The sequence below is a fragment of the Neovison vison genome, chromosome 1 (assembly GCF_020171115.1).
Source record: "Neovison vison isolate M4711 chromosome 1, ASM_NN_V1, whole genome shotgun sequence".
Lineage (NCBI taxonomy): Eukaryota > Metazoa > Chordata > Mammalia > Carnivora > Mustelidae > Neogale > Neogale vison.
The window spans coordinates 228,338,951-228,352,921 of record NC_058091.1 but is presented as its reverse complement, the minus strand read 5'-3'; the positions used below and the strand labels follow the sequence as shown (position 1 = coordinate 228,352,921).

General features: G+C 41.3%; 1 protein-coding gene across 14 annotated transcripts in view; it reads right to left on the bottom strand.

Moving 5' to 3' along the window:
- Positions 1-8,732: 8,732 nt before the first annotated feature.
- PDE4D (phosphodiesterase 4D) overlaps positions 8,733-13,971 on the bottom strand; it is a 1,300,895-nt gene continuing 1,295,656 nt past the window's right edge. For all 14 annotated transcript variants that reach the window (XM_044224245.1, XM_044224282.1, XM_044224263.1 and 11 more), the window contains one exon: positions 8,733-13,674. In XM_044224245.1, coding sequence (XP_044080180.1) covers positions 13,258-13,674 — 417 coding nt within the window. In that variant the 3' untranslated portion in view covers positions 8,733-13,257. The remainder of the gene's footprint in view (positions 13,675-13,971) is intronic.

The following is a 13,971-nucleotide window of genomic DNA, read 5'->3' as shown; positions in this document are numbered from 1 at the left end:
TTTCCCCCCCAAACACTAGGTCGTCCTCTGGTGAGCACACAGTCTCCCTACTGTCCCAGCTCACCAGCACAGCAGCCCAGAGCCCGACCCACTGGGAGCTCTCTACACCAAAGGAATTGGTCTTGTCTGGATGACATGGGAATTCCTCCTTCCTGGTTTCTGAGGGGCTGTTGGCTATCATGTGTTCACCTTGATTTTCCTGGACAGGCCATCTCTTAAGTGAGCACCTCTATCATCTCATCTCACCAGTGTCACGGATCCAGCTGGAGGCCATCACATCACCACTGTGCAATCAGAAACCAGGGGGACTGCCTGACCCGCAGTCCCCAACACTGGGCCAGCCATGAAATTCTGTTGTTTCTCCTTTCTTAACATTGAAACTGCTATTGAAACCTAGAGGTGGATGGAAAGTAAGATGGGCACACTAATGGTTCAGCAAGGCTTGACTTGAAGCTGAATGATTTTTTTTTCCTCTTCTTTGTTCCTAGAGCCTCCCCCTTCCCTTCAGTTGTTTTTCTACAGACTCCTTCGTTCCAGGAACCTGGTATGGATACTGACAGCGCTCAGGCCTCAATGTCTACTTAGTAATGAGACTAGGACAGCCAGTGCCAGTGCAGGTCAGGAGCCCACAGTGAAGACATCCCAGACGCAGCTGGCAACATGTACCAGACTCCTACTGGATAACAGAGATCCCGTATTTTCCTGTAAACCCCCTCAGCCTTTTACCCTGGGTGGATCTACAGTTCTGAAGGCATGAGCCTGCTGCACCCTCCTTGTCTGGCAAGATATTAAAACCTGTGTCCCTCTTTATCTCCAAGTTCTATCTCTGTGTTGTATTTCAGCTCCCGGGCCCAGAGGTCAGTTTTCAAGCATAGTATCTCTTCGATCTTTTCTCCTTTCTTGATCTCTCCCAGGCCTCTGTCTCTCAAGTGGACTAGCATAAAAACGTTCTCTTCCCTGACCACTCCCCATCATGCACTAATCCCACCACTGCCTTGGAAAATGTTTTTAACAGCTATTGGGCAATTTCAGGATGAACTCCAACCCTCTAAGCAGAGTAGAGACGAGCCTATCAAAGCCTGGTGCCAATCCCACTGCCCAGCTTCATCGCTTGCCACGAATGCCCTGCAGACTCACCAGCCAAACCCGTGACTGGCTGTCCCTCCCCACACCAGGCTCTCCGCAGCTCCTTCACATTAGTGAACACTGTTTGTTCTTGGATTGTGGCCGCATCTTCCAGCTGCTTCCCATGCTTCAAGATACAGCTCAGACATCCTCTCGTCCAGAAAGCCTTCTCTGAGCTACCCGTCCCCAGACTGCAGCCAGGTGGGGTGGCCGTTCTCTGCCTCTGTCAGGACACCTAGCCTGCTGCGCTGCAATTGTGTACCGGGTGTCTGGTCTCTGTCAGAGAGGGAGCTGCTGTGCTCTCATCTCTGCCATCCCAGGCTCTAGCAAAGCGAGTGGTACTGAATAAAAGCTATGAGATCAATCAGTAAACACACAGAACAGGAGTTCATGTCTACATCAGCAGGTGTAACTGAGGGCATGCTTACAGTAACCCAAGGACTAGTCCAGAAGTTTATTTGAAAGAAACCACACCACCACACAAATCCCTCTGTCAGTGATGGACTCACCCTAAACCACTGTTGGACCTTAGAGGACGTAATGGCTGGTCAAATGTTCAAACCAATGCCATGTGGGGACCTTTCTACTTCAAAGCAGGGTGCTAATTGCTATGGTCAGGCAAGAAGAAGCTTGTCTCAGGACAGGAGAAGCATCCACTAACTCAGCCTAGAGAGCCACTAGGAGAGGGGGCTGTTTAATGAAGTAGGAAGCAAAGGCAGAAGAGAAATTATTAAATTTTCTTACTACCTACAGCCCACTGACAAGTCCTTGACACAGGCAGAATGACATTCCTCTAGGGACTCAACCCTGCCTTGATGTTAATACTTCTGAAAGGGCAAAAGCCCATCCTAGCCTGAGCTCCTCCTCCCCCAGGATCCTGTACATCTACTTTAACATATAAAAACTCTTCTGGAGGGGCACCTGTGTGGCTCAGTGGGTGAAAGCCTCTGCCTTCGGCTCAGATCATGGTCTCGGGGTCCTGGGATCGAGCCCCGCATCGGGCTCTCTGCTCGGCAGGGGGCCTGCTTCCTCCCTCTCCCTCTGCCTGCCTCTCTGCCTACTTGTGATCTCTGTCTGTTAGGTAAATAAATAAAATCTTTAAAAAAAAAAAAAAACTCTTCTGGAAACTTCCTTTATCTCTAACTCCATCCCCCCAGCCCCCCAGATACATGTTGGCAATCATCTCCCAAGTATATGGCCCACTGATATATGTCTGAAGGGTTTCACGATGAAGGTGTTATTAGATGCTAATAAATGACCTTCTCCTAACAATAGCTAGCCCCCTCAAGGTCCTGAAAACCTCGATTCCAAAACTCCTTAGGGACTCACACTATCCCCAACCCCCTCCTGACTTGAAAATATGTAATCAGCCACTCCTCATGACCCCAGGGCAGCTCTTTCTGTTCAGGGGTCCTGAACCTGTGCTTTCATATAAGGACCTTTTTGCTCCAAAGATGTCTCGAGAATTCTTTCTTGGAGTAGGCTTTGAACACTAATGTCTTTCCATTTGGGACTAGAGGGGAAAGAATGCCTGGAAACATCGCCAGTAGGACTTCTTTAACAGTCGACCACAGCCAAGGCCTAACTGCAGAAGAACGGCTAGTGTGGACGGAGGTTGACACGCTGGAGAAGGAACACATTTCCACAAGAGCAAGGACCCGTCTCTTGACAACTTTATTTGCAGCAACTAGAATAAGGCCCTGTATTCTGTAAGTGTTCAATAAATATTTGATGAATTATTAAATAAATCTTTCAACGGTAACCTGACCAAGTATGAATGGTGGTTGGTCCTGGGTGTGGTATACAAAGTCTTTTTTTCTTCTTCTACCTTTTTAGTGCTTTTTGGTTCTATCCAAATTTTCAACAATGAGCACTTATTCCTTTTTAAAAGTGTTTCATAGACACAAAAGGAAATCCTTGCATAATGCATGAATTTGGTGGTGGGAGTGGTGACAGCTGTGTGGAACACAGTTCGCACTCACTCCTTATTCCTTCCCGCCCTCCTAGGAGAAGGAGTGTACCTTATACAGAGCAGTTAAGCAGGAAAGGCCACCATAGCATCCAAATGTCATCTGCTACCTCCCCCACCCATCCCTTTGTCTTTCTTTCATATGCTGAAAAGAACTATGTGGGCTGCCTGTGAAGAGGGCGCAGACAGGAAAATGATAGGGATTTTCCATGCATTTGAAAAACTGTGTGGGAATACGTTCTTTCAAATCACATGGAAAGCTATTTAAGAGGCCAGCCTATTGTGAATGGGGCATGAGGGGCGGATCTCTCAGGATGTTCTTAGTGTGTAGAAATGAAATACTCCCACGAGTCCCTGAGCGGCCTGAGAATCTGCCAGTGCTTTGGCACTAAACTAGATTCAAAGGCTACCAAGTTCTGACAACATGCTCTGGCCTTCCCCATACAGTGATATAAAACACTTCAGACAGATGCCAATGAGGAAACGATCACAAGGTTTACTAATACTAAGCAGAAGCAAACCAAACTGCAAATTACAGGGTATGGGTGAAGGAGAAAAATCTTTTCAGCTGGTGTTTCAGAGGAACTCCAAATGATGGACCAATGAGTTGGAGGGGGACAGGGAAGGTTCCAAAATCTAGGGGATATTATAAAGTAAATATGCAGTCTCCAAATGGGCTATCCACATTGGCATATAAGTTCAAAGTTATTCCAAGCCTCCCAGGAAGCTTACAATGATCCCATCATTTTCCAAAGTGACCCTCCAATTTGCATATATCTGGGGCTTTCCCCCAAAGTAATCTGCTTGTCTAACTAGTTAAGAAACTCATAATTCTCTACTGAAATATCATCCAAATAGGGTAAAATAAAACTTTTCATATTGAAAGTTTTATAAATTTACATGCTATGCACCCTTTCTCAGGAAGCTACTAGTACATGAGCTATTCCAAACTAAGCAAAGTAAGAGATAAACTAAGCCAGCTAAAAACATTAGCATCCAGGAAATGGAAGATCATGTAGAGTCAGGAGGAAAGAGACTGTCCAGGATGAGTTGAACAAAGATTCAAAGACAGCGGTCAAGACAAGCGCTCACAGCCATATGCCTAGAGAACACCATCCTACACAGAGCAGACATGAGAGACTTGAAAGCCAACACCTCCTGACGTGTTCAACCACAATAAAAGTAGGCTTGTTTCCATGGAGTGCATGGGGCAAAGGGTAGTAAGGATGCTGCAAACCAAGATAATAAAAAAAAGGAAATAATTATTATCTCCAGAAAAGAAGCTATAAAAAAGTGGAAGTGTAATTATAGTAAATGACATGGATTGGCTATAAATTATTTTTGTAGGACCATGACAATGCAAATGTTTAATAATAATGCAACCAGAACATGTGATAGAATTCTAGTAGGAGACTTAAAGAGAGCATGTGAGGACAGGATCTAAGGGGAAATCCTAATATGTCAGTCAGAAGATTATACCTAAAATCAGAAAGGCAAGAAGTAGTGGTGCAAACAAGTAATTTACAAATATGGCAGTAAAATCAGAGAGAAAAATTAAAAGGGGGTCTAGGTCTTCAAGATGTAGAAATCAGTACAGACACGTAAAGGATTTCCTTTTATTGGCTCTTATGGGTGGAACAATGACACCACCAAACCTGTCTGTTGAAGCACTAACCCCCAATACCTCAGAATGTGACTCTATTTGAGGACAGGGCATTGAAGAGATAAGGTCATGTATGTAGTACTAACCCGATTTGATCCGCATCCTTATTAAGGGGAGACTTGTTACACACAGACACCAGGGATGGGAACACATCAAGAAAAGGTTGTGTGAAGGCACTGGGAAAAGGTGGCCATCTATAAGCCAAGAAGAGAGGCTTCAAGAGACACTGAAGTTCAAGAACTGCCAGACCCCAGAACTGAGAGAAAATAAATTTCTGTTGTTGAAACCACTCGATCTGTGGGGGTTTTTTTGTTTTTTTTTTTTTTTTTTCAGGGCAGCCCAAGCGCCTAACATCACAATGGGATGAGGTCAGAATTTTAAACAATGTACCTGTATTACTTGTATTTTACAAAATTAGAAAAAAAAAAAGTAAAAAAAAAGCCAAAACCAAAGAACAACTAACTAACAGGTGAAGCAGTTCTTACATGGAAAAAACAAAAAATAAAAATAGCTCAGACTCGTTGAAGCACTAGCTCTGGACACTTAGACCAGTATCTTGGACTGCCCTTGGGAAAATGCTATGCATGGTTTCCTGCAGGCCCCAGCCAGCCACCAGGCCCCAGCTATGATCAGCTCAGCAGCTCTGTGGGTAGGGGTTGAACAACAAAAACCTCAGCTTAGAGGTCTCTTTGCTCATCAGCATACCCTTTGAATGCTACTGACCAGCTCAAGGGCAGGCCTGGGAGTGATTCTGGCAGAAATGTTGGTTGGCCCTTGTACCTGGACCTGAACTAAATAGTTCTCTGTGGAGATCTGCATTGATAAAAGAAACACTTTTGTTTCTCTTACAAAAGAAAAAGAGTCTATAGGAGGTGATGGTGCTAAGAACCTGAGCAAAACGAGAGGAAGAATTACAAATGCCCTTGGAGAACCCTCTGTTTCTTCCCTAAGGCTGTCCAGGCTGCGGGAAGAGACAACAAGACCATAAGCAAAAGTCTACTAAATTAGTTACCGTACAGCTGCAGCCACTCCAAAGCCAACACCTAAAACACCTGGGTGTCTGCCTTGGTTCCCCGCTAGGGCTCCACCATTGATACGCTGGCCGTAATTCACAGCTGAACTTGCTTTCAGACAGGGCAATGGAAAATGGATAGTTTGGGAAGGTTTTGTCAAATAATTCCTCACCAAATCGAAAGCCCCCATATCTATCCGTGAAGTACAGCCCCACTTAGGGTTGACCGGACTCCCACAGATTCTCTGGTAAATGGCTACCAGTCCCTTAAACAGCAAAGGGGTAACTAAAATTAATGGAAAACCTTTCCAGATTCTAGTAGCTACCAGGGCTACACCCTCTGCTTGAAACCCCACTCACTCTGGAGTCTGCAGATGGGATCTTGGCAAACCTGACAGAAGGCAGCAAAGGTTATGAATTCTTACCTCAGTCAGCTCTCCCAGATCTCCGCAGCGCCCAGTCCAGGTGGAGGAAAGTAAAATTTCTAGTTCTCTCTTCCCTTCCAGATCCCGACTCAGTGGTTGGCCATCTCTCTCTCCCAGGAACAGCACTGCCTCCTTGTTTTTTTTCGTTTTGTGTCCTGAGAACTTAGCTTGGCTGAACTATTATTTAACATACGCTATTCCTATAATGTTTCCTTCTCCCTGTCTCCAGTAATAGGCAGGATTCTTGTAGAGTGGAGAGGAGGAACGCACAGTAGTCATAATCACCTCTAGTCTCTCTCTCTCTCTTTTTTTAAAGTTTAAATCCAAGGAAGAACAAAATAAGGAAGAAGAGAGAAGTCACTAGAGGCCAGCAGAGCCCCTGGGATCAGGAAAAGGAGAGTACTTTTGGTTTGTAGTCACTTGAGTAAGCAATAATGAGAAATTAGAAGAACGGGATCTTTTTAGACACAAACACTTCATAGTGAGTTTAAGGAAGTAGAGCCCCAAACCAGGGCTCCCCACCTCAGCTTGTATTACTGGCGTATCAAATGCCTAACAAGGAGGGCTGCAAAGGGCGGACAGACTAAGGAATCACCGATTGGACAACACAGAGGTCAGGTGCTCAGGCTCAGGGGGAGATAAGAGGAGCTTTACTTTGGGGGGGGGGATGTGCTAATAATGACACAAATGGAAATTCCCAGCATCCTGCGAAGACGCAGGGCCCCAATTAATTAGTTGAAATGAAATAAAGTAATATTTCTTGCTTACCCAAGTCCGTGGACTAAGATTCAAACCCACTCCACTCAGTTCGACATTGAGTATTTGGAGACAGGTGAGCAGCTGTGAGGGAAATGGCGCCCAAAAATCAGGAGGCTGGGGAAACACAGGTGGAATTCCTTTGAAACAAGGCTCTGTGGGTAAGCGTGCGTCCACGGCCCCGGGAACACTCTGGCAACCGGAAGTCGTCGTTCTCCCCCGCCCCCCACCCCCACCCCCAACCGCTGTGGGCGGCCACCAAGAGTAGGGTTTTGTTGTTTTAGGTTCATAGCTGTTTATCTGAGGAAATATCCCCAGGTGATGAAACTCGGATGGGCTCAACATACCCAGATTGACCTAAATCAGATTGGGGGAATAAGTGGGAAAGAAGGCAGTTGGTTTTTTGGTCCCGTCGTCTCACCCTGGGACATAAGACTTCTGAGGAATGGACCTTGGGTTTAGATCAAGAATTCCCTAAAGGTGTCACCTGGGCACCTTATGGTCATAGCAGCAAAACACAAGAAAATATTGGTTAAAGTTAAGGTACAGACTTCAGGGGCTAGGCACATCATTCTATTCAGTTAATCTATTTAAATTTGGGGGGTTCTGAGGATTAAATTTTTGCCTAAATGTTTACTCATCACAAAAAATGGATTTTTATTTTTGTCATGCAGACAAAAAAAAATGTGAGGAAGAAGCAAGCAGAGTTTTTGGTTAGCAATAAGATAAAAAGTAAAAAACAAAACAAAACAAAAAAAACCCAAAACAAAAACCTCCAAACTTTATTTAACCTGGGATCTTAGCAAGCTCAAAACCACCACCAGAACATCGTTATGATATCAACAAATTCTCTAAGACCCCCAAATGTCTTATCAGATCGAATTATATCCAGTATCAGTCTGGTGGCTCTATTCAGCAAATATTAAATACTTATTGTCCACAAAGCTGGTTTTGGAGTAAGCAGACTTTGCTCTCATGGAGCTATGTTCTGGTGGGAGAGACAGGCAATGGACAAATACACAGATACATATGTCAGTTTGTAATAAGCAATATAAAGGAAATTAAAGCAGAGTAAGGGATAAAGAGTGATGGGGGAGGGTAGCTTTCCTTCCCTTTCTCCAGAGCTCTCAAGTTCTTTGGTACCTCAGGACTTCTGCAAGTGGCTTTTCTCATCTGGACCCCCTTCCTCTTCCTACCAATTCTCCCTTTTTGCCTGGTTACCTCTCACTCCCCTTCAACGTTCAGCCCCAAATCGCTTTCTTAACAAGCCTTCTTTGACCCTCCAGAAGAGATCAGAAGTTCAGGTGCCTGCTTAATCACAGCATTGGAGTTTCTTCGTTTGTACTGAGCACCTAATGATGACATGTGTTTGGAAGTGTCTAATGCCTGTGTGCCTTCCAGAGTCTGAGCTCCAGAAAGCAATGGCTGTCTTGTTTTCTGCTGAATCCTTAGAACCTTGTCAATGGCTGAGTATATACCTGCAAATAACTGTTGAATGTCTGAGTCACTCGGGATACCAGAATCCTTAGGCGGATATGTCCCCTTCCCGACACTGTTTAGAAAACACTACTTAATCTTAGGGGTCATCTAAATAGTTTGGGCAATTTCTTCTATAGCAAGGTGAATCAACATAACTTGGTTTCATCTATAGCATATCAATACTAACTTAGGCCACTATCCTTTTATTTCACTTCATCCTCTTCATCACTCTGGAAAACCTGGGCTGACTCACCTACAATTTCAAACAAATAATCTTTTAATTATAAAAGATGGAGTCATAAATAGGCAGAATCAACCCATGCTTTTATTTTCGTTGCATATAAAAATTTCATATGAAGGTATTGATGTACAGTACTATCCTCATGGGCTGTAAGAGAGGCTAAGAAACCACTATAAGAATCATCATCATTTGTAATGCTCACACACAATTAACCACTCTGAAAACATATCCTAAGAAATAAAATTAAAAACAACCAAAATCAGTAAGGATGTTTTTCATAATTATAGTGTCCCCTTTGTACTGTTTAAAACAAAAGTAATCAAATTCCTTTGGGCCAGGGCTGCTAAAATCTACAGTTTGTGTCAAAAATTAAAATAAAATAACAGGAGGCTCATTTTTCCTAGAAAAAGGATCTCTCGCTAAATCAAGTGCTCCAAGGGCTGGGCAACAGTGGGAGGCAGTTTCCATACCACCCAGTGGGAATTTTTCGTTAACTTTTGGGAGCTGGCCATTATGCTAAGGTTAATTTTTAAAATGTGAAAGCCATAGTAGTTCTGCAGAAACAAATTCTAGAGAATGGTGAATCATTTTTGTGTGAATTGGCATCATATAAAAACTGTGTTTTATCTATGGATTTACATATACAATGGAAATTTCATTGATCTTAGTTGAAAAATTCCAGGGTTAAAAAATGAACTTTTCCTATTACATATTCTCTTAACATGGCAGGAAGCTGATGAATAAATGACTGACCAACACATGTGACCTGAGGCTCTAGTTTCAAATCAAGTTCATCTGCCTATGTGCTTAAGAAGCCAAAAAGACTTTGTTATTACTGGGCAAGAATGTATTTTCCCATTAATGTTTGAAAGTAGGGAAAAAAAAAAAAAAGCCAACAATCAGATGTAACTACCTGAAGTATCTCCTGATCAAGAGATGGGGAGAAGAACCATTATATAAGCAGTGCTACTTCATGGCAAGAGCTAAAAGCTTAAAAGCTTGTATCTCAGAAGGGTCTCAGAATCTCCCAGCTATTGTCAGAAATCCAATAGTTTCAAAGCTTGGATATAAAAATGCCCAGCCCTAGCCCCCCCACCACCCCATTAGCTTACTTTCAAATGCAGCAAAACAGAAGAAAATATTGGTTAAAGTTAAGGCACAGCCCTGGGACCAAAGACCTGCAGCTATGTTTTTTAAATTTATAGATCTTTATGTATTTTATAGTTTTCTTGAATCTTCCATAAACAAGCTCTAAGGTGACAAGACTATATTACAGGAGAAAAGAAAATGTACAAGGAGTATGTATACACACCATTCATTCTCTCACCAAGAGTTTCCAAATATATCAACACCATCCCATCATGGGATGATGTTTTAATAAGAACTGATAATTTACAATTAACATTACAGTATGTACATTACAATAAATACATGGTTGTAAACAGACAAACAAGACTGTATTACAGGTAAGGTCATTTGGTGAGAAAAAAAATGCATGGCACAAAAAAATAAATAATGCATTCAAGAATTATCATAAAGCTTTCTATAAAATCCATTTCATTCAAGTTTTTTTTTCCTTGTCTGCAATTTGTTCTATCTACATTATTTTCTTGTGAATTTTAAGTGATGTAAAATAAAATAAAATTAAAACAGCATTATTGTATTTAGTAACTTGCAAGCTGAAATGTACTGGTTTTATGCAAACTTGGACATTTTTTCCCCATACAGTACCCAGATATTGCATTTTCTTATGGCATTTTATGAAATATAAAGCCACTTGTATAAGGATGTTCTTTTTAAAGCAGTGTATAATTCTGAAGCACACTTTGGCGAGAGAGAAGGAAAGAGAAAGAAGGGAGAGGATAAGCAGATTGTACAGTGCATTAGTCCCTGTCTCTTGGATATTATGTATGCCTTTTCTACAATTTGATTGTCCATCGGTGAGTATCCTCACAACATGTGACCATTATAAACCAACAAACTGGAAAACAAAACAACAAAAACCCTTTGTTTTTCAATCCCGTTACAAATCCTTTCAGGTCTGGATTAGTTTGTGATATATTGCTACTTTAATTTTTTTCCTATTACTATTAAAATTTTAGGCACTCTGTGGGGGAAATACCAAGCATTAGTGAGAGGAGGGAATGACAATATTTTGGATAAAGGAATAAGCTCTAGATTGTTTGCCTTTTCTTCTATACCTCCATCAAGGGCAAATTAAATTAAACAAGTTTCCAAATGTTCTTGTGAAACCACCTGGCTAAAAACAGGACATTATTTGAAAGATTACTGATTTTTTTTTCAGGGAGAGGAGTGTGGAAATCTGATAATTAATTAGCTGATTCCTGTTCTGCTCTAAGAACAGATCTGAGCTACATAATTATTCTACCAAAGTTTCCCCTGTGGATGTCAGGGTATTAAAATAGGGACTATCTTCAGCTTTGGATCATTTCCATGGCTGATGACTTAGTTATTAGTCCAGCAGACTGCTTGAGAAATTCCAAATATAAATGTTTTCCAGGGTTACAACTTTTCTTGACTATTTATTGTCCATTTGGTCAGATAATCTTTTTGGTCTCTATTTCAATTCTTGGATATGAATGTGAAAAATGATTATTTGGGCTCCAAATTCTTCAAAGAGAAAGCAAATACTTTATTAAGAGCTGAAATGGGAACAGTCCAAACTAAATAAGTACCCCAGGATGCCAACTGAAGGTAAATACTGGGAAATAATCTCAATAATTGTAATACATTTCTTGGTGATAAATGCAGCCAAGAACCATCTCTGTTACTTACGTAGAATCTTCTTACCCAACCTAATATTTTAGGGTGCCATTATATTACCAAACCTCTGGTCCATTGGCATCATCAACTTCTTTCCCTCAGTGCATTTAAAGTTCTTCTCTATAAGACATACTTATGGACCAATGATAACTGAGAAACCAATTTCTACATTACATGGTGTCCATTAAGGAAGAGTAGTTGCTACACTTAAAACCACTTTTCAAGAATATTCCTCATATAGTTCTTAATCTTATGGTGAAATCATGGAAACAAAAGAGCATTAGTTGTAGTGGTGTTTGTTAATATATTCTGCTAATATTGTTAAATATCACCTAGCTAACTGTTAACTCTTCTCTATGAATCAAGAATAAAAATTAGTCATTATATATGGCCTTGTGGTCAAAAAGAATGGTGACTTTAGCCAGACTACCTGCTTCTCTTCATCAATCAGAATGGTGGTGATATATTTGATAAGACCCCATCTAGTGAACATGGACAGAGTTTCAAACACACACTAAAGAATAAACCAGCACAAGGGGAAAAAGGTTTTCTTACTACAACTGACTATGAATCATAAACAATAAAAATGAGGATAAAACGTGTGCGTTATTACAAAGACATGCACTTGTGAAATGAGGGTCTACTGACACAGCAAAAAGTTACCAGAAGACACTAAGTAGGAAAATATCTAAAAAAGACTGACCATTTTAGCTACGGGGTATTTATATATCTCTTACTTGCTTCAGACAACACCAACTGATGACTGTTTATGAGGCTTAAGACACATTAGACAGAATGCACATCAAAGTATTACAGAACAAATATTCACTTTGTACACTGAAAAAAAAAAATGTCAGTGAGAGCAACTCTGCTTATTGGAAAAGACTGAAATGAAAGCAAAGTAAATGAAGACCTACAAAAAGGGTTTCCTGCAACATGAAGTTGGGTTTTGTTTTAAAATATGGAAGTCATTGGTATATAAAACAATGAATCACTACAAATTAGTTAATTGCTATGAACTCTAAGGTGCAAGTAAAATTCGTAAATTAGATTTATCCAGTGTAGCACAGATTTGTACTGAAAACTTGCAAGTTACTCCTTAGAAAAAAATAACCAGTGGCAGATGAAGTTTTGAACATAGTTTTTTAAATATAATACCTCAATACATTTAATAATAAAAGTAAGCTCTACAAAAAATCTGTTTTACATATCATACAAAATGTAGAGGTCAGTGCAGCTCACTGAACTGCACTGTTCAGTCATGTATCAGGAAGACTTGAAATTAGAAAATTATACAATTTCTGTGGCTCATCTTCCTCCTGGTAACAAATTCGGGCTATGTCCTATTCCTGACACGTATGTTGCTTCATCCATGGGTTCACTCTGTGTAATGCCTTCTTTCTGCTGAAAATATTGCAAACAAATAAAAAAGAAACCCCAAAGCCTATCAACTTTTGGGCTGCCTGATGAGCCATACTCCCTTGAAAACATTGTGGAGTTGATTTTCTCTGCTCTGTCAGCTCTTACCAAGTTGAAATCTTGTTAAAATGCTGTTCGTGAAGATGTCCCCCTTGCTCTGATGACATGGAGGTGAAAAAACTGGTTACAATATTCCTGAGCGCCAGACTGAGTAGTCAAGGTCAGTTTTGTTCAACAAACATCCTGGCAGATGACAGTGAGGTGTGACCATGGTTGTGGCATGTGACATGCACTTTGGAAACAATTTTTCTACTTAAATTAAAAAAAAAAAAAAAAAGAAAAAGAAAAAAAAAGGAAAGAAAAGGCGTGACATTCTTTGCACTGTTACGTGTCAGGAGAATGATCTTCTATTCCACAGGGTTCAGGCTGGCTGTCTTCTTCCTCCCCCACTGTTTCCTCTTCCACCTGCTCATCAAGGGGAATTTCAGTAGACTCCGAGTCTTGAGTACAGAGAGTCTTGGAGTCACTGCAGCTAGTGTCTTCTTCCACCTGACTTCCACTGTCCTTTTCGGTGTCAGACTCGCCATCTTCTTCTAAAGTTAGTTCAAACTGGAACTTCTCGGTTTGACCCTGCCGGCCTTCCTCCTGGTCATCAGGTGCTGGGGAGGGGCTCTGAGGAATTGTGCTCTGGTACCATTCACGATTGTCCTCCAAAGTGTCCAGAATGTCCTGGGCATCAGGATGCACGAGGTCGGCCCATGTCTCCCAGAGAGGATGAACAATATAGTCTATGAAGCCCACCTAGTTAAAAAAAATTCCGGTTTGAGCACAAGACTTGGGACTAAGAAACAATGGAAAAGGTGAACTAGATCCCACAAATACCTGATTATGTATCTAATGATATCACTTTATATGCATATACATATATAGTTTACATTAAAATATAAAATATATAATATGGCTCACAAACATAACACTGAACAGAAGACTTCTAGCCTGAGTGTGGTAAAATAGTCACTACTTCAGGCAATAGTACATATAAAAGTGTTGTTACTAGCTGGTGAAAATTAGAAGAACTCTTAGTTCAAGAGTATGTTT